Below are 21947 nucleotides of genomic sequence, written 5' to 3' on the forward strand. Positions count from 1 at the left end.
ACTATGGATATTGGTCTATATGTATACAACCCTTAGAGCACTTGTTCTCACCAAAATGCTAATGGTCTTGAACAAGTTTATATTCTCAGGACATATTTCTTTGTTTGCTGTGATCAAACACTGTTTAATTAATTCATTATTTGTAGGTGGCTTTCCTTGTACGACTAGCTAATGAGCTACTCAGAAATTTACTTTTGCTGGTTTTATTTTCATTTCTATTTTTGTGACATTCTGTGATGAGATGTTGTATTACATTTTTTTTTTCCTGATAGATGGTTTCCTGTGAATTGGGAATATTGTGCTTAGTGCTTAGTCTGGTAATGCTAACATGTATTCTTTTAGCACAGATTTCATATTATTGAATAATAAACAAATAAATATTACAGAAGCTGTATACAATTGGCCTTTCATACCCTTGGGTTCTGCATCTGTGGATTCAACCAACAGCAGATCAAAAATAGAAAACATAACAATACCATGATAAAAAATACAAAATTATTACAGGCATACAGAATTTATACTGTATTAGGCATTATAACTAATCTAGAGATGGTTTAAAGCAAACAAGAGGATGTGTATAGGTTATTTACAAATACTACACCATTTTATATCAGGGACTTGAGCATCCATGGATTTTGGTATCTAGGAATTCCTGGAAACCATCCTCTATGAACACTGAGGGATGACTGTGTGGAATTATGCTGTAAATACTGTTTATAACCCTTTCTACTTAACATAGTATGAAAAAAATTGAAGTTAATAAATATCTACAAAATTTAAGAATTAGCGGCTCAGTATGATGACACATACCTGTAGTTCCAGCTGCTTGGGTGAGGCAGGAGGATCACTTGAGCCAAGGAGTTTGAGACCAGTCTGGGGAACATGACAAGACCCCATCTGTTTTTTTTTTTTTTTTGAAACGGAGTCTCGCTTTGTCGTCCAGGCTGGAGTGCAGTGGCACGATCTCGGCTCACTGCAAGCTCCGCCTCCCGGGTTCACGCCATTCTCCTGCCTCTGCCTCCCGAGTGGCTGGGACTACAGGCACCTGCCACCGCACCCGGCTAATTTTTTTGTATTTTTAGTAGAGACGGGGTTTCACCGTGTTAGCCAGGGTGGTCTCTGTCTCCTGACTTCGTGATCCACCTGCCTCGGCCTCCCAAAGTGCTGGGATTACAGGCGTGAGCCACCGTGTCCGGCCGACCCCATCTCTTAAAATTTTTTTTTTTTTTTTTTTTTTTGAGACGGAGTCTCACTCTGTTGCCCAGGCTGGGGTGCAGTGGCCGGATCTCAGCTCACTGCAAGCTCCGCCTCCTGGGTTTACGCCATTCTCCTGCCTCAGCCTCCCGAGTAGCTGGGACTACAGGCACGTGCCACCATGCCTGGCTAATTTTTTTGAATTTTTAGTAGAGACAGGGTTTTACCACGTTGGCCAGGCTGGTTTCGAACTCCTGACCTCAAGTGATCTGCTCGTCTCGGCCTCTCAAAGTGCTGGGATTACAGGCATGAGCCTGCATGTCAGGCCTTTCTTAGAATTTATATAGTATCTGACAGACACAGTGGGGAACAGAGCCAAACAATCTATTAACTTGTAGATTTATTCTTCATGATATGCCTGCAGATAAAGTATAGGCCTGAAAATGGATCCATGATTATAGGGAGAAAGCTCTACTCTATTTCAGGCTCCCTGCTTTTCTAGCAGGCATAATTTATTTTTTTTCTCCTCTTTTTATATTAATTAAAAAAATTTAATTCATTTTTTAAAGTTTTGTTTTTAATCGACACATAATAATTATGCATATTTATGGGGTACAGTGTGATGTTTTGATACATGTACACATTGTGTAATGATCAAATCAGGGCTGTTAGGTTTTCCATCACCTCAAGCACTTGTGATTTCTTCCTGGTGAGAACATTCAAAATCCTCTTTTCTAGCTATTTTGAAATATACAATACATTATTGTTAACTGTAGTCACCTTACTATGAAATAGAACACCAGAATGTATTCCTCCTATCTAACTGCAACTTTGTTTGACCAAACCTCTAACCATTCCCCATCCCTTAACCACCCCCAGCCCCTGCCCCTGCCTTTGGTAACCACTGTTCTGTATATGTCTGTGGGATCAACTTTTTAAAACTCCACATGAGTGAAATAATACAGTATTTGTCCTGTGCTTGGCTTATTTCACTTAATGTCTTCTCGTTTCATCCATCTTGTTGCAAGTGATAGGATTTCATTCTGTTTTTATGGCTGAATAGTATTCTATTGTGTATATATATATATACCACATTAAAAAATTCATTCATCCTTTAATGGATACTTAAGTTGATTCTGTATCTTGGCTCTTGTGAATAGTGCTACAATAAACATGGGAGTGCAGATATCTCTGATATACTGATTTAATTTCCTTTGGATATATATGCAGTAGTGGGATTGTAGAATCATATGTTATTTGTATTTTTTAAGTTTTGGAAGAGCCTCCATACCATTGTCCTGAATGGCTGTACTGATTTACGTTTCCACCAGCAGTGTATGAGAGTTTCCTTTCTCTTCACATTCTCATCAGCATTTTTTTTTTGTCTTTTTGATAATTGCCATCCTAACTGGGATGAGGTGATAACTCATTGTGGTTTTGATTTACATTTCTCTGATGATTAATGATGTTGAGCATTTTTTGATATGCCTGTTCGTCACATGTATGTCTTCTTTTGAGAAATCTTTTGTTTATTTTTAATTGGATTTTGTTTTGCTGTTGAGTTGAGTTCTTTATATTCTGGATATTAACATCCCTTGTCAGATGCATAGTTTGCAAATATTTTCTCCCATTCTGTAAATTGTCCTTCACTCTGTTGTTTTCTTTACTGTGCAGAATTTAGTTTAATGTAATCGTTTTTTGTTAAACATTTCTGGCCTGTGCCTTTGCCAGACTAATATTATGCATTATTTCTCCCATGGTCTTTACTGGTAGCATTCAATAATATTCAATATCCCTTCATAATAAAAACTCTAAACGTGTTAGATATATTAATGGAAGGAACGTACTTCAGCACAATAAAGTCCATATATGACAAACCCATAGCTAACATCATACTGAATGGGGAAAAGTTAAAAGCTTTTCCTTTACAATATGGACCTAGATGAAGATGCCCACTTTGACCACTCCTGTTCAACACAGTACTAGAAGTTTTGATTGAGCATGGTGGTTCACACCTGTAATCCTAGCACTTTGGGAGGCTGAGGCAGGCAGATCACTTGAGGTCAGGAGTTCGAGACCAGTCTGGCCAACATGGTGAAACCCTGTCTCTACTAAAAATGCAAAAATTAGCCGGGTGTGTGGTGGTGGGTGCCTATAATCCCAGCTACTTGGGAGGCTGAGGCAGGAGAATCACTTGAACCTGGGAGGTGGAGGTGACAGTAAGCTGAGATTGTGCCATTGCAGTCCAGCTTGGGTGACAGAGTGAGACTCTGTCTCAAAAAAAAAAAAAAAAAAAAAAAAAAAGTTTTAGCCAGAGCAGTTAGGCAAGAGAAAGAAATAAAGGGTGTCTAAATTGGGAAGGAGAAAGTCAAATTGTCCCTGTTTGCAGATGACATGATCTTATATATTGAAAACTACAGACTTCACCAAAAAAACTATTAAAACTAAGAAATGAGAATTCAGTAAAGTTGCAACATACAAAGCCTTTCCTCTAAGATCTGAAACAGGACAAGGATGCCCACTTTCACCAGTTATTCAGCATAGTACTGGAAGTCCTAGATAGAGCAGTCAGACAAGAGAAAGATATAAAGGGCATCCCAATCGGAGAGGGAGAAGTCAAATTATCCATATTTGCAGATGATATTATCTTATATTTGGAAAAATCTAAAGACTCCAACAAAAAAACAATTAGAACTGATAAATTCGGTAAAGTTGCAGGATACAGAATCAACATACAAAAGTCAGTAGCATTTCCATATGCCAAGAGTGAACAATCTTAAAAAGAAAGGAAAAAGTAATCTCAGTTGCAATAGTTACACCTAAAATTAAATAGTTAAGAATTAACCAAAAAAAGTAAAAGATCTCCATAATGAAAACTATAAACACTGATGAAAGAAATTGAAGGGGACACAAAAAATGAAAAAAAATTCCATGTTCATTGATTGGAACAATCAGTATTTTTAAAATGTCCATTCTACCCAAAGAAATCTACAGATTCGAGACACTGCCTATCAAAACAGTGATGACATTCTTCACAAAAATAGAAAAAAAAAATCTTAAATTTATACGGAACCACAAAAGACCCAGAGTAGCCACAACATTCCTAAGCAAAAATAACAAAACTGGAGAAATCACATTACCTGACTTTCAGATTATGCTCCATATAGACGCACAGACCAATGGAACAGAATGGAGAACCCAGAAACAGGATTTGTCTAACCCTAACCCTAGCTGTAACCTTAACTGACTGGTTAGGGTTAGGGTTAGGGTTAAGGTTAACACACCTACAGCGAACTCATTTTCACCAAACATGTCAAGAAATACACTATGGAAAAGATAGTCTCTTCAATAAATGGTGCTGGGGAAATTGGATATCCATATATAGACGAATGAAGCTAGACACCTATCTCTTGCCATATACAAAAATCAAATCAAAATGGATTACAGCCTCAAACAATGAAGCTACTACAAGAAAACGTTGGGGAAAATCTCCAGGATATTGGTCTGGGCAGAAACGTCTTAAACAATACCTCAGAGCACAGGCAACCAAAGCACACATGGACACATGGGATCACATCAAGTTAAAAAGCTTCTTCACAGCAAAGGAAACAATCAACAAAGTGAACAGACAACCCACAGAATGGGAGAAAATATTTGCAAACTACCCATCTGAGAAAGGATTAATGACCAGAAAATATAAGGAGCTCAAACAACTCTGTAGGAAAGAAATCTTATAATCTGATCAAAAAATGGGCCAAAGATTTGAGCAGACATTTCTCAAAAGAAGTTATACAAATGGCAAGCAGGCATATGAAAAGGTGCTCAACATCATTGATCATCAGAGAAATGCAAATGAGACCTACAATGAAATATTATCTTACCCGAGTTAAAATGGCTTATATCCAAAAGACAGACAATAACAAATGCTGGTGAGGATGTGGAGAAAAGGGAACCCTTGTATGCTGTTGGTGAGAATGTCAATTAGTACAACCACTATGGAGAACAGTTTGGAGGTTCCTCCAAAAACTAAAACTAGAGCTATCAGCCAGGCGTGGTGGCTCACGCCTGTAATCCTAGCACTTTGGGAGGCCGAGGCAGGCGGATCACGAGGATCCAGGAGAATGGCGTGAACCTGGGAGGCGGAGCTTGTAGTGAGCCGGGATCGCGCCACTGCACTGCAGCCTGGGCGACAGAGCGAGACTCCATCTCAAAAAAAAAAAAACAAAACAAAAAACCAAACTCAGAACCTAGAGCTACCATGTGATCCAGCAATCCCACTGCTGGGTATATACCCCAAAGAGAGGAAATCAGAGATATCTGCACTCCCATGTTTGTTACAGCACTGTTCACAATAGCCAAGATTTGGAAGCAATCTAAGCATCCATGAACAGATGAATGGATAAGAAAATGTAGTACACATACACTACAGAGTACTATTCGATCATAAAGAAGAATGAGATCCTTTTATTTGCAACAACATGGGTGAAACTGGAGATCATTATATTAAGTGAAATAAACCAGGCACAGAAAGACAGACATCACATATTATCACTTATTTGTGGGATCTAAACATCAAAACAACTGAATTATTGGAGACAGAGTATAGAAGGATAGTTACTAGAGGGTGCGAAGGGTAGTGGGTGGCTGGGTGAGGGGAGGTGGAGATGGTTAATGGGTACAAAAAATAGTTACAAAGAATGAGCAAGACCTAATGTTTGATAGCTCAACAGGGTGACTATGGTCAGTAACTTAATTTACATTTTAAAATTACTTAAAGAGTGTAATTGGTTTGTAACTCAAAGGATAAATGCTTGAGAGGATGGATATTCCATTCTTCATGATGCACTTATTTTCACATTGTATGCCTGTATCAAAACATCCCATGTATACCATAAGCATATACACCTACTGCGTATCCACAAAAATTAAAAATAAACGTAAATTAACATACAAAATCTGTAACTTTATATATGCTACGAATATTCAGTCACAAGAAAACAATCTCATATACAATAGCTAAAACAAAAAATACCTAGGAATAAATTTAACCAAAGAGGTGAAAGATTTCTACAATGATAAACTAATGCTATTAATGACAAAAACTGAAGAGGACACACATAAATGGAAAGATCTCATGCTCATGGATTTGAAGAATTAATATTGTTAAAATGTCCATACTATTTCAAATGATATACATATTCAATGAAATCCCTATCGAAGTACCAATGACATTCTTCACATAAATAGGAAAAAAAAATCCTAAAATTAGTATGGAACCACAAAAGACCCTGAATACCTAATGTTGAGCAAAAAGAACACAGCTGGAGGCATCACACTACTTGTCTTCAAAATATACAATAAAGCAATATTATCCCAAACAGTGTGGTACTAGCATAAAAGCAGACACATAGACCAATGGAACAGAATAGGGAACCTAAAATAAGTCCACAATTACAGCCAACTTAATTTTGGCAAAGGTGCCAAGAATACTGATTGGGGAAAGAATGGTTTCTTCTATAAATTATGCTGGGAAAACTGGATATTCACATGCAGAATAATTAAACTAGACGTCTATCTCTTACCATTTACAAGAATCAACTCACAAAGGACTAAACCCTTAAATGTAAGACCTGAAACTCTAAAACTACTAGAAGAAAATGGGAAGCACTTCATGACATTGATCTGTATTAGTTTTTAAAAAATAATTTGAAAGCCAATGTAGAAGGAAGATTGTTATGGAAATGGGAAGTTTACATGGGTTCTCTGAATACACATGAAACACTCAATTTTTTTTTTTTGTTTTTGAGATGGAGTCTTGCTTTGTCGCCCGGGCTGAAGTGCAGTGGCACAATCTTTGCTCAGTGCAAGCTCCGCCTCCCAGGTTCACGCCATTCTCCTGCCTCAGCCTCCTGAGTAACTAGGGCTACAGGTGCCTGCCACCACACCCGGCTAATTTTTTTGTATTTTTAGTAGAGACAGGGTTTCACGGTGTTAGCCAGGATGGTCTCGATCTCCTGACCTTGTGATCCACCCGCCTTGGCCTCCCAAAAGTGCTGGGATTACAGGCGTGAGCCACTGTATCTGGCCGAAACACTCAATTTTAAGCAATGAAGGCTGTTGTTAATTTACATGTTCTTGTTAATTAGTGATGTAGATAAGAAGACAGGAGTGGTGGTGAGTGCTCCGGAGATTGAAATTTAATAGTAAGGGCCTCAATAAAGAGTTTGTTAAAGAGTAAAAGAACTGCTGATGTTAAATTCTTAAGTGCTTATGCAATTCATTGTAGTTTTATTTATGAGCCATGCTTAGAATACGTCTTTGATCTTAGACAGCTGTATCATTGTTAATTTGTGGCTACCTGCAATGACTTGAGACTACAGAACCTAATCCTTTCCCCTCCCCGTTGGAGGGTTCGATGCAGTAAATCCTAGGGTAGACCATTTCTTTTTCTCTTGGTAGTCAGAGTAAGATACCGATGAGTATCTGATGTTTCTTAACAGTTCCCAAGTCTGTACAATATTAAGTGAGAGCTTGGTATAACTGTTTTTTAAAGTTTTAAAAAATTTGAGAAGTTTTTGTTCAGAATTTATTTTCCAAATACATTTAAGAATTTAATTTTATTAAATTAATTAAATTGTTTTAAATTTGAGAATTTAAAACATTTACAGATTTATAATGCTACAAGTATTTGAAAATATAGCCAAATATTCCCACAGTATACAGATTACCAATAGCAGGTTTGATGTCTTCAGCAGAGATCAAATATAAATATACACATATATACGCATGCAAATAGACTCATGGTATATACATTTTTTTCACAGCTTATTTTCTTTGCAACTGAAAGGCTTGATATCTCTTAGTATATGTTCACCTCCTTCATCCTTTGCATTTTTATACACATTTTAGAATCAGTTTATTGATTTCTACAAAAAAGTTTATTAGGATTTTGATTGGGATTGCAGAGAATGTAATGATCAATTTAGGGAGAATATATATTTTTATGCTATTGAGTTTTCTAATTCATTAATATGATGTATGCTTTTATTAGGCTTTTAATGTCTCTAATATTTTATAGCTTTTTGTGTAGAGTTCTTCTACATGTCTCATTAGACTTATTTCCAGTTACATGGCATTTTTTGATATTGTTTTAAGTGGTGTATTTTTCAAAACATTTAATTTTCTAATTGTTTATTGATATATAGACTTAAAAATATTCACTTTGTATCTAGTGACCTTGCTACAGTCATGTATTTGTTGTAATAGTTTATGTCTATATTCTTTTTGACTTTTTTGCATACACAGTCAGACCTGCTGATGAAGACAGTTTTATTTCCTCATTTCCAATTATTACACCTTTAATTGCCTTATTTGTGTTGACTGGTCCTGCATACAGTGTTGAATAGAAATAGTAACAGTGACTGTCCTCTTCTTGTTCCTAATCTTAGTGATAAAATGTTTCATATATCACTGATGTATATGATGTTTGCTATAGACACATTGTAGATGCTCTTTATCAGATTAAGGAAGCTCTCTTCTAGTCTTATTGTGTTAAGAATTTTTGTCATGAGTGGACTTTGAATTTTATCAGTTTTTTCATACATAGAGATGATCATATGATTTTTTTTTCCTTCATTGATTTTTCTAATATTAAACCAATCTTGCATTCCTGGAATAATCCCCAACTGGTCATGATGCTTCATCCTTTTTATGCATAATTGGATTTGATTTGCTTTGTATTTTTTAAAAAATATTTTTGTTTATATTAATGAGAAAGATTAGCCTGTAATTTTCCTTTCATCTCATGTCTTTCTCAGGCTTTGCTATCATGCTGAGTTCAAAATGAATTCCCTCTTTGGAAGAGATTATTTATGATTGGTGTTATTTTTTTCAGATATTTGGACAGATTCACTGATAAAGTCATCAGGACCTGGTATTTCATTTGTGGGAAGTTTTTAATTACAGATTCACTTTACTTTAATATAGGACTATTTAAATTTTTAACTTCTCTGCCAGTTTTTGTAGATTTTGCCTTGCTGTAAATTCATCTCTCATGTACAATTTCAAATTAGTTGGTATAACTTTTGTTGTGTAATATCCTTTTATGATGATTTTAATGTTTTGATTGCTGATATTGATAATTTGTTTCTTTTCTTTTTTTCCTAATTAGTTTTTCTAGATATCTGTCAATGTTAGTGTTTTCAAAGAACCAGTTTTTAGATTATAAGACTTGATTTACAGTAGCGGAAGTTCTTTAAGATTGACAGGGAGTTTCTTCTTAGTTTTTTCAATAGTTTTGAGAGTACAGGTAGGCTTTGGTTACATGGATGAGTTCTTTAGTGATGAAATATGAGATTTTAGTGCACCTGTCACCTGAGCAGTGTACACCGTATCCAATATGTAGTCTTTTATTTCTCAGCCCCTTCCAACCTCCCTCCACCAAGTCCACAGAGTCTGTTATATCACTTTGTATGTCTTTGTGTCCTCATAGCGTAGCTCCCACTTGTAAATGAGAATATGCGGTATTTGCTTTCCCATTCTTGAGTTTCTTCACTTAGAATAATGCCTTCCAGCTCCATCCAAGTTGCTGTAAAAGATATTATTTTATTCCTTTTAATAGCTAAGTGGTATTCCATGGTGTGTATATACCACATTTTCTTATCCACTTGTTGGTCAGTGCGTATTTAGGTTGGTTCCATGTCTTTGCAGTTGCGAATTGTGCTGCTATAAACATGCATGTGGATGTGTCTTTTTCATATAATGACTTCTTTTCCTTTGAATGGATACCCAGTAGTGGGATTGCTGGATCGAATGGTAGATCTATTTTTAATTCTTTAAGGAACCTCCATACTGTTTTCTGTAGTGGTTGTACTAATTTACACTCCCACCAGCAGTGTAAAAGTGCTCCCTTTTCACTACATCCATGCCAACATCTATTGTTTTTTGATTTTTAAATTATGACCATTCTTGCGGAAGGTGGTGTCTTATTGTGGTTTTAATTTGCATTTCCCAGATGATTAATGATGTTGAGCATTTTTGTTTTTCATGTGTTTGTTGGCTGTTTGTCTATCTTGTTTTGAGAACTGCCTATTTATGTCCTTTGTCCACTTGTTTATGTGATTTTTTTTTTCTTGCTGATTTGAGTTCCTTGTAGATTCTGGATACTAGTTTTTTTGTCAGATGCATAGTTTGCAGATATTTTCTTTGTGGGTTGTCTGTTTACTCAGTTGATTATTTCTTTTGCTGTGCAGAAGCTTTTTAGTTTGAGTAGGTTCCATTTATTTGTTTTTGTTTTTGTTGCATTTGCCTTTGGATCTTACTCAGGAATTCTTTGCTTAAGCCTATGTTCAGGAGAGTTTTTTCGATGTTATCTTGCGAAATTTTTAAGGTTTCAAGTCTTGGATTTAAGTATTTTATCCATCTTGAGTTTTTTTTTTTTTTGTGTGTAGAGATAGATGGGGACCCAGTTTCATTCTTCTACGTGTGGCTTGTTAGTTTTCTCATCACCATTTATTGAATAAGGTGTCTGTATTAATCCGTTTTTATGCTCCTGATAATGACATACCCAAGACTGGGCAATTTACAAAAGAAAGAGGTTTATTGGATTTACAGTTCCATGTAGCTGGGGAGGCCTCACAATCATGGTGGAAGGTGAAAGGCACTTCTCACATGGCAGCAGACAAAGAGAAGAGAGAATGCAAGCCAAGCAAAATGGGTTTCCCCTTATCAAACCATCAGATCTTGTGAGACTTTTTAACTACCATGAGAGCAGTATGGGGAAAACTGCCCCGATGATTCAGTTATCTCCCACCAGGTCCCTCCCACAACACGTGGGAATTATGGAAGTACAATTCAAGATAAGATTTGGGTGGGGACACAGAGCCAAACCATATCAGTGGTTTTTTTTTTCCCAGCTTATGTTTTTGTATGCTTCGTTGAATACCATTTGGCTTTATTTCTGGGTTCTCTATTTTTTTTTCATTGCTTATTTTTATTCCAGTATCATGCTGTTTTGGTAACTATAGCCCTGTAGTATAATTCAAAGTCCCATAATGTGATACTTAATATTGCTTTGGCTGTTCAGGCCTTCTTTTGGTTCCATGTGAATTTTAGGATTGTTTTTTCTAGTTCTTGGGGAAAATGATGATGATATTTTGATGGGAATTGCATTGAATCTGTAGATTGCTTTTGGCAGTACAGTCATTTTTACAATATTGATTCTTGTTATCTGTGAGCATGGCATGTGTTTCCATTTGTTTGTGTCATCTGTGACTTTTTTTTTTTTTTTTTTTTTTAGCAGTGCCTTGTAGTTTTTCTTGTAGAGATCTTTAATTTCCTTGGTTAAGTATATTCCTACGTATTTTATTTTTATTTTTTGCAGCTGTTGTAAAAGAGATTGAGTTCTTGATTTGATTCTCAGATTGGTTTTTGGTGTATGGCAGTGCTACTGATTTGTTTCATTGATTTTGTACCTGAGACCTTACTTTACTGAATTAGTTTATTAGATCTAGGAATCTTTTGTATGATGGGTTTTCTAGGTGTATGATTATATCATTGATGGATAGTCACAGTTTGTCGTCGTCTTTTCCAATCTGGATGCCCTTTATTTCTTTCTCTTGCCTGATTGCTCTGATTAGGTCTTCTAGTATTATGTCAGAGACAAGTGAAAGTGGGCATCCTTATCTTGTTCCAGTTCTAAGGGGGAATGCTTTAAACTTTTCCCCATTCAGTGTGATTTGATTGTGGGTTTGTCATATATGGCTTTTATTACTTTGAGGTAAGATGGGGCTTTTCTTTATTCTTTGTATTCTTATATGAATTTTGGAATCAGTTTGTCAATTTCCTTAAAAAAGTTATGGGATTTTGATTGTTATCTATAGATTTTTTCTGTTGTGCATTTGCTTTCTATTTCATTAATTTCTGTTCATCTTTATTATGAGATTTTTGCTTTTCAAAGCATGATCAAATTTATTTGACGATTCTTTTAAAACATATCTATTTGTTTGCTTGTGGTAGATAAGAAGCTCCTAATATTATTTTTTTCTTAAGTAATTGATACAAACTTGCTGAAAAAGGACACTCGAACACAGGGTATCCAAGGGACAGAGACTCTGTTAATAGAAATGTTTTTCTACAAGCAGACATGAACCCACCACTCATGGATAGCAGTTTTCCCACAATGTGTCTTATTGTCCCAAACTGCTAATATTATTTTTCAAAATGTAGATTAAATGGAAAGGGGTTTACACTTTAGAAAGAGGAATTAGTAAAGAAGGGAAGGTATACATTTAAGAAAATTTAGTGCTTAATTCAGTGACTCTGACCCTGTCTCAGTGTTTAAAAATGCTAATTGGTGTGTTTATCCTTGCTTTTCTAGTGATATGCAGCTTTCGAGGATCTGTCCCTCAAGGGTTGGTCTTAGAAATAGGAGAAACAGTCCAGATTCTTGAAAAATGTGAAGGTGAGTATGGACCTACAAAGCACATAAATTGTGATCATTTTTGGCAGTATTATATACATTTATTTTGTGCTAATAAGATTATAAGCAGTAATTCTGGAGCCATAATTAGTCACATGATGAAATAGTGTTATATAAAATTCTTTCTGATCTATGTTCAGCATAAAGGTGTGAGCTTTTTTGATTCTAATGTATTAGCAACAATTAGATAATTAATTTCTGGCTGTCAGAACATGTTTTTTACATATATTTATGGGGTACATGAGATACTTTGGTACAGACATACAATGTGTAATAGTCGCATGGTAAATGTAGTATCTATCACCTCAAGCATTTACTTTTTTTTGTGTTGCAAAAGTTCCAGTTGTACTCCCTCAATTATTCAAAAATGTGCAACAAATTATTGCTGACTGTAGTCACCCTATCGTGCTATCAAATACTAGATCTTACTCATTGTATCTAACTGTATTTTGTGCCCTCTTATTTATTTTTTACAAATAGGTAATCTACCCATGCTTAGCTGCCTTTGAATAGAACTACCTTATAGTCCATTCATTTGTGCGTTTCCATCTGATTGACTCGGCATCTTTAGTCCTAATTAAAACAAGCCCTTAAATATTTTTTGATTTTTATTTATAATTTTTTTTGAGAGGGAGTCTTGCTCTTGTTGCCCAGGCTGGAGCGCAATGGTGCAATCTTGGCTCACTGCAACCTCTGCCTCCTGGGTTCAAGTAATTCCCCTGCCTCAGCCTCCCTAGTAGCTGGGATTATAGGCACCCGCCACCACATCCAGCTAATTTTTGTAGTTTTAGTAGAGATGGGATATCACCATGTTGGCCAGGCTGGTCTTGAACTCCTGACCTCAGGTGATCCACCTGCGTCAGCCTCCCAAAGTGCTGGGATTACAGGCGTGAGCCACTGTACCCAGCCTAAATACGTTTAAATGTAGTTTGGCTTGACGGCTATCCTCTTCTGTGGCATATATGGGTATTTCTACTGTAACATTTACACATTCTTCAGATGGATCATGTTCTCCAGAATCTGTACTTAAATCAATAAGATATGTGGGAAAAATAAATTTAGAGAGAAATTACACAAAATCAGAGTATTAACAAAAGCAAAATTGATGCCATGGGAAATAACTTGGGCAGCCTGGACTAGCAGTTCAGCATGGCTACAAGCCGTCTCAGATGATATAATGAAGTAGAACTGTTGCAGTGTGGGTATAGAACCAATGTATATGGGAGTGGAGCTCTAATCTAGTTGGGTTACTGTTAAGAGGGGTATGGGGGGACATGTAACCTACCATGACCCAGGAATCATATATATTTAGGAATGCACTTTTTCTGGAAAGTGAGCTACACCCGTTTAAAGTTTTTTAAAGAACAGAAGTATAAATCAGCACCCTTTTATGATAACAACTCTAAGGAAACTGAGAATAGAAGGTAATTTTCTTTATCTAATAAAGGGTAGCTACTAAAATACCTGTAGCAAACATCATATTCAGTCGTAAAATATTGAAAGAGTTTTCACTGAGATCTGAAAGTGAGACAATACCTACTGTCTTATTCTGTTTATTTGTTGTTATAAAGGAGTACTTGAGGCTGTATAATTTATAAAGAAAAGGGGTTTATTTGCCTCATGGTTCTGTAGGCTGTGACACCAACTTCTGCTTCTGGTGAGGGCCTCAGGAAGCTTCCACTCATGCCAAAAGTCAAAGAGAAGCCTGTACGTGCAGAGATCACATGGCAAGAGAGAAAGCAAGAGTGAGGGGCGTGCCAGGCTCTGTTTAAAATTTGTATTTTTTAATTGACAAATGATAATTGTATTCATGGGTACATAGTGATGTTTTGATACATATATAGTGATCAGATCAGGGTAACTAGAATATCCATTATCCTAAACATCATTTCTTTTGGTTGAGAAAGTTCAATATTTTGCTTCTAGCTTTTTGAAACTGTATATTATTATTAATTATAGTCATATGGGATAGAACATTAGAACTCATTCTTTTTATTTAGTTGTAATTTTGTATCCTTTGACAAATCTCTTCAAATCCTCCCTTACCCTTCCCCTCCCAGTGTCCTTGGTTCAGGTTTTTTTTTTTGTTAGCTTCCACGTATGAGTAAGAATATGAGGTGTTTAACTTTCTCTTTTTGGCTTATTTCACTTAACATAATGTCCTCTAGTTCCATTCACATTACTACGAATGGCAGGATTTCAGTATTTTTTTTATGGCAGAATAGTATTCCATTGTGTATATACAACATATTTTCTTCATCCATCTGTTATTCGACACTTAGATTGATTCCATATCTTGAGTATCTTTATTGGTGACAGGGTCTCATTCTGTCAGCACGCTGCAGTGCAGTGGTGCCATCACAGCTCACTGTAGCCTCGACCTCCTTGGGTTCAGGTGATCTTCCCACCTCAGCCTCCTAAGTAGCTGGGACTACAGGTGCACCATGTCACCAGGCCTGGCTAATTTTTGCATTTTCTGGTAGATACAGGGTTTTGCCATGTTGCCCAGGCAGGCTGGTCTTGAGCTCCTGGGCTCTGCCCACCCCAGCCTTCCAAAATGCTGAAATTAGAGGCATGAGCTAGCGCACTCAGCCATATAGTAGTTCTATTTGTAGTATTTTTTTTTAATTGGAATATTTATTTATTTTAAGTTTTGATTTAGGTTCAGGGGTACATGTACATGTTGTTATATTTGTAAACTCATGTCACAGGGGTTTGTTGTACAGATTATCTCGTCACCCAGGTATTAAGCCTAGTATCCATTAGTTATTTTTCCTGATCCTCTCCCTCTTCCTACCCTCCATTCTCTGGTAGTCACCAGTGTCTGTTGTTGCCCTCTATGTGTCCATGTGTTCTCATCTTTTAGTTCCCAGTTGTAAGTGAGAATATGTGGTATTTGGTTTTCTGTTCCCATGTTAGTTTGCTAAGGATAATAGCCTCCAGCTCCATCCTTGTTCCTGCAGAGGACAGGATCTTGTGCTTTTCTATGGCTGTATAGTATTCCATAGTGTATGTGTTCCACATTTTCTGTAGTCTGCCATTGATGGACATTTAGATTGATTCCATGTCTTTGCTATTGTGAATAGTGCTGCAGTGAACATACACATGCATATGTCTTTATGATAGAATGATTTATGTTCCTCTGGGTATATATGCAATATTGGGATTGCTGGGTCGAATGGCAGTTCTGTTTTTAGGTCTTTGAGGAATTGCCACACTGTTTTTCACAATGGTTGAACTAATTTACACTCCTGCCAACAGTGTTTAAGCATTCCTCTGTCTCAGCAGTCTCACCAGTACCTGTTATTTTTTGAGGTTTTTGTTTTTTGCATGTAGCTTTTTAAAAAAAATTATTTTTAAGTTAAATTTTAAAATTTCAATGGGGTTTTTGGGAACAGGTGGTGTTTGGTTACATGAGTAAGTTCTTTAGTGGTGACTTCTGAGATTTTGGTGCACCCATCACCCGAGCAGTGTACACTGTACCCAATGTGCAGCCTTTTGTCTCTCACCCACCTCCCACTCCTCCCCCAACCAAGTCCCCAAAGTCCATTGTATCATGCTTATGCACTTGCATCCTCATAGCTTAGCTCCCATTTACAAGTGAGAACATACGATGTTTGGTATTTCATTCCTGAGTTACTTCACTTAGAATAATGGTCTCCAGTTCCATCCAGGTTGCTGTGAATGCCATGATTTTTTTTTTTTTTTTTTTTTTTTTAATGGCTGAATAGTCCATGGCATGTGTGTGTGTGTCTGTACCACCACATGTTTTCTTTATCCACTCAGTGACTGATGGGCATTTGGGCTAGTTCCATATTTTTGCAATTGAGAATTGTGCTGTTATAAACGTGCGTGTGCATGTGTCTTTTTTGTATAATGACTTGTTTTCCTCTGGGTAGATACCCAGTAGTGGGATTGCTGGATCGAATGATAGATCTACTTTTTGTTCTTTAAGGAATCTCCACATGTTTTTCATAGTGGTTGTACCAGTTTATGTTCTCATCAGCAGTATAAAAGTATTCTCTTTTCACCACATCCGTGCCAGTATCTATTATTTTTTAATTTTTAAATTATGACCATTCTTGCAAGAGTAAGGTGGTATCTCATTGTGGTTTTAATTGCATTTCTCAATGGACAATTCTTGAGAATTGTGTATTCCTGTCCTTAACCCATTTTTTGATGTGATTATTTGTTTTTCTCTTCTTGATTTGTTTCACTTCCTTGTAGATTCTGGATATTAGTCCTTTGTTGGATGCATAGTTTGTTAAGATTTTCTCCCACTTTGTGGATTATCTGTTTACTCTCTGCTGATTATTTCTTCTGCTGTGCAGAAGCTTTTTAGTTTAAGTAAGTCCCATCAATGGCATGATCTGGGCTCACTGCAACCTCTGCCTCACAAGTTTAAGCAATTCTCCTGTCTCAGCCTCCCGAGTAGCTGAGATTACAGGTGCCTGCCACCATGCCTGACTGATTTTTTTATTTTTAGTAGAGATGGGGTTTCACCATGTTGGCCAGGTTGCTCTTGAACTCCTGACCTCAAGTGATCCACCTGCCTCAGCCTCCCAAAGTGCTGGGATTACAGGCATGAGCCACTGCACCCGTCTTTGAGTTGATTTTTGTGTAAGGTGAGAGATGAGGATTCAGTTTCATTCTTTTACATGTGACTTGCCAGTTATCCTAGCACCATTTGTTGAATAGGGTGTGTCCTTTCCCCACTTTATGTTTTTGTTTGCTTTGTCAAACATCATTTGGCTATAAGTATTTGGCTTTGTTTCTGGATTCTCTGTTCTGTTCCATTTGTCTATGTGCCTATTTTTATACTAATACCATGCTGTTTTGGTGACTATAGCCTTATAGTATAGTTTGAAGTAGGATGATGTGATGCTTCCAGATTTGTTCTTTTTGCTTAGTCTTGCTTTGGCTGTGTGGGCTGTTTTTTGGTTCCATATGAATTGTAAGTTTGTTTTTTTTAGTTCTATGGAGAATGATGGTGGTATTTTGATGGGAATCACATTGAATTTGTAGACTGCTTTTGGCAGTATGTTCATTTTCACAATATTGATTCTACCCATTCATGTGCATGGGATGTGTTTCCATTTGTTTGTGTCATCTGTGTTTTCTTTCAGCAGTGTTTTATAGTTTTCCTTGTAGAGGTCTTTCACTTCCTTGATTAGGTATATTCCTCAGTATTTTATTTTATTTGCAGCTAGTGTAAAAGGGGTTGAGTTCTTGATTGATTCTTAGCCTGGTGGCTGTTGGTGTATAGCAGTGCTACAAATTTGTGTACATCAATTTTGTATCCTGTGGCCAGGCACAGTGGCTCACGCCTATAATCCCTGCACTTGTGGGAAGCCAAGGTGGGCAGGTCACCTGAGGTCAGGAGTTTGAGACCAGCCTGGCTAACATGGTGAAGCCCTGTCTCTACTAAAAATACAAAAATTAGCCGGGTGTAGTGGTGCACGCCTGTAATCCCAGCTATTTGGGAGACTGAGCCAGGAGAATTGCTTGAACCTGGGAGGCAGAGGTTGCAGTGAGCTGAGATTGTGCCATTGCACTCCAGCCTGGGTGACAAGAGCAAAACTCCATCTCAAAAAAAAAAAAAAAAAAAAAAAAGATTGTATTCCGAAACTTTTCTGAGTTTATTTTTCAGTTCTAGGAGCTTTTTGGATGGGTCTTTAGGGTTTTTTAGGTATATGATCATGTCATTGGTGAGAAGTGATCATTTGACTGCCTCTTTACCAGTTTGGATGTCCTTTATTTCTTTCTCTTGTCTGATTGCTGTGGCTAGGACTTCCAGTACTATGTTGAAGAGAAGTGGTAAAAGTGGGCATCCATGTCTTGTTCCAGTTATCAGGTGGAATGCTTTTGTCTTTTCCTCATTCAATATAATGTTGGCTGTGGGTTTGTCTTAGATGGCTTTTATTAAGGTATGTCCCTTCTATGCCAATTTTGCTGAGGCGTTTAATCACAAAGGGTGCTGGATTTTGTCAAATGCTTTTTACGCATCTATTGAGATGATCATGTGGTTTTTGTTTTAAATTCTGTTTATGTAGTATATCACATTTATTGACTTGCCTATGTTAAACCATCCCTGTGTTCATGGTATGAAGCCCACTTGATCGTGGTGCATTATCTTTTTGATATGCTGTTGGATTCAGTTAGCTAGTATTTTGTTGAGGATTTTTACATCTATGTTCATCAAGGATATTGGTGTGTAGTTTTCTTTTTTTGTTATGTCCTATCCTGGTTTTGGTATTAAGGTGATGCTGGCTTTATAGAATGATTTAGGGAGTGCCTCTTTCTCTGTCTTTTGGAATAGTTTCAGTAGGATTTTTACCAGTTTTTCTTTGAATATCTGATAGAATTCAGCTGTGAATCCTTCTGGTCCTGGCCTTTTTTTGTTGGCATTTTTTTTTTTTAATCATTTCTGTCTCACTGCTTGTTATTTGTCTGTTCAGAGTTTCTATATCTTCCTGGTTTAATCTAAGAGGGTTGTATATTTCCAGAAATTTGTCCATCTCCTCTAGGTTTTCTAGTTTGTGCCCATAAAGGTGTTCATAGTAGCCTTGAATGATCTTTTGTATTTCTTCGGTATTGCTTGTAATATCTCTCGTTTTGTTTCTAATTGAGCTTATTTGGATTTTCTCTCTTCTTGGTTAATCTTCCTAATGATCTTTCAGTGTTATTCATCTTTTCTTTTTTCTTTAATCAACTGATAGGAAATTATAAAATTCCAGAAGTCTTGAGTATTTGAAACTTAGAAAAGTCACCAGAAAATGCAACCAAATTAGGCTTTAGTTTGGTGGTTCCGTTGGTTTAGATGACAGTCCCTCTGTGAGCTCATGGTCGTCTTCTTGTTCATTTCCTTAGATCTGTTGTTTCAATGACAATGACAGAACTCTTAGTGGAGGCTGAGGAGAGTCTGAGAACTAAAGAAACACCCACTGACTCTCTCTGTGCACATTCACACATGGGAACGTATCTCCTGGAGAACACACTTAAGGAGATGGATGTTAGTGATGCTGTGCTGAACTGTTCTTTGCCAGCTGCCGCACAAAGTTGTTCTCTCTCTGGCCTTTATCATTTAAAGTTGTCCTTACTCTGGCCTTTATGATTTATGAAATCTTTTGCCACAGATTTCACAGATAAAGGGTTTCTCTCCAGTGTTTGTTTTCATGTGTTCGTGAAAATACTGCTTCATGTTGAAATCTTTGCCACACCACTGGCACATAAACTGTTTGTGCCCAATGTGGATGCTCATGTGGGTGTGTAGCTGGTAATTGTACTGAAACCTTTCATCACATTTCTCGCCTCTGAAGGGCTTCTCTCCAGAATGCTGCAGGGAATGCCCCATGAGTGGCATACTACATTTGAATGATTTTCCACAGGTTTCACATGTAAATGGCATGTCTGTCATGTGTGCAACCATGTGTTTTCGCACATGAGCCATGGTATAGATTTTTTTCTCACACATTTCACAGGAAAATTTCTTTTCTGCGTAACCATGGATAATCTTGATATGTTAATGAAGGATACAGTTTCTTGAACCATTTATTACAGGAAACACACTGAATGTTTTTTTCACAGTCTGTTTGCCGGTGAAGGTACAGCTCGCTTTCCAGGACAAACTTCTTGCCACATGTATCACAAATCCGCATGTGCCTATGAGTAAGGTTCATGTGCTTCTCCAGACACCACCGAGTGTTAAATACCCTGGGGCACATGCTTGTAATCCCAGCACTTTGGGAGGCCGAGGCGAGTGGATCATCTGAGGTCAGGAGTTTGATACCAGCCTGATCAACACGTAGAAACCCCGTCTCTACTGAAAATACAAAATTAGCTGGGTGTGGTGACGCATTCCTGTAAACCCAGCTACTCGGGAGGCTGAGGCAGGAGAATCGTTTGAACCCGGGAGGTGAAGGTTGTGGTGAGCCGAGATCACACCGTTGCACTCCAGCCTGGGCAACAAGAGTAAAACTCTGTCTCAAAAAAACAAAAAACAAAACAAAACAAAAAACCCTGGGGCACTTCTCACAGGTCACACTTAGCTTTCTGAACTGGTGCTTCAGGCTCCTTTGTGGCCCGCTTCTTACGCCTAGGTGACTCTACGCTCTTCCTGCAACCTCTTGTAGTTCTGGGAGTAGGGGAAGTTGTAGCTGCAGCAACAGAGGCTGCTCTCCTCGTTCTCCTTTCTGTAATTCTGACTTTCTCTATTATCTTCTTCTTTTTCTTCTGCTTTTCATTCTCTCCAGTCATTGCTGTTATCTGTGGCCCCTTCCTCACTCTCTTCCTCCTCGCTGTTGAAGAACAGGAGTCTCTTTGGATTGAGAAGAGGTACCCTTTTCCCCTTTAGGTACATTTAATGTTTGATTATTAAGGTTTACCTCCACTATGATCTGCTCCCTTTTGCAAGAGACTTCTTCCTCTTCTTCCTCCTCTTCTGTGTCATCAGAATTCTCCTGGTCTTTCTTAATAGCATGCCTGTCAGACTCTGCTCTTGTCTCCCTGAAGTATGACTGTTCTTTGTTTCATTGAGATGTGGTTTACTCATCGTGGTGTCCACAAGTGTAGAATAAGGACTTCCTGATTCCCTGTGTTACACTTTGGTGGATAGGTCAAGTTCCTTGTTGGCACCATGATGAAAGCTGGATGGCACTTGCCCATGATGGCTATCTTCTTGTGCCATTCCTGCTATACTCACAGCACAGTTTTCAACCAGCTCCTGATGAGAAATGGCTGTGTACCTTGTTAGTAAATGGTTCCATTTATTAAGCAGTTCAGACTGTAAAGAAAATAGCTTTAAAACAAAGTAATCATTAAGACTAAAATATTTTTCCATCCCAAAGAATCACTCAAATGAAAAAAAGATATTCCTGGAAACTGAATTCTTCCAGTCTTGCAGCACCAAAGCGTAAGTCAAAAAGGTTTGGTATTATGGCAAGAGCAGACCACTAGTGATTTTTCTTCTGAACAGAATTACAAGGGACTTGGAGCATCTCATCTGGGCCGGCCACTTCCACTACCTAGATCAAAGCCTTGGCAGTCTGTCCCTGCAGTGGGGGGACTGTAGCCAGAGTCACAACCTCCAGCCAGTCTGGCCCCTCACTACTGCCCAATGTCTGTCCTCAGGGCTGCTCCTCAGACCCGGCATTGGCTGCTGGCCGCTGTGCTACGTGGCCACCACTCCCATGTCTCTGGACTTCCTTCTGAGTGTCTGAGGGCAAGGAGGGCGGCAGGGTGGGCAGAGTGCAGGGAGGGAGGCAGGGGAGGGAGT

General features: G+C 37.7%; 1 protein-coding gene and 1 pseudogene across 3 annotated transcripts in view; one reads left to right on the top strand and one right to left on the bottom strand.

Moving 5' to 3' along the window:
* DOCK3 (dedicator of cytokinesis 3) overlaps nt 1-21947 on the top strand; it is a 698449-nt gene that overhangs the window by 61144 nt on the left and 615358 nt on the right. For both annotated transcript variants that reach the window (XM_077992951.1, XM_015130827.3), the window contains exon 2: nt 12572-12655. In XM_077992951.1, the coding sequence (XP_077849077.1) occupies nt 12572-12655 (84 nt within the window). The remainder of the gene's footprint in view (nt 1-12571; nt 12656-21947) is intronic.
* LOC106996910 (zinc finger protein 652 pseudogene) lies at nt 18216-21824 on the bottom strand (annotated as a pseudogene). Its single transcript, XR_013413443.1, has 3 exons — nt 21780-21824; nt 20700-21455; nt 18216-20398 (listed from the first exon to the last, which is right to left on the bottom strand). The product of XR_013413443.1 is annotated as a zinc finger protein 652 pseudogene (transcript).

Source organism: Macaca mulatta, chromosome 2 (genome assembly GCF_049350105.2).
Source record: "Macaca mulatta isolate MMU2019108-1 chromosome 2, T2T-MMU8v2.0, whole genome shotgun sequence".
Classification (NCBI taxonomy): Eukaryota; Metazoa; Chordata; class Mammalia; order Primates; family Cercopithecidae; genus Macaca; species Macaca mulatta.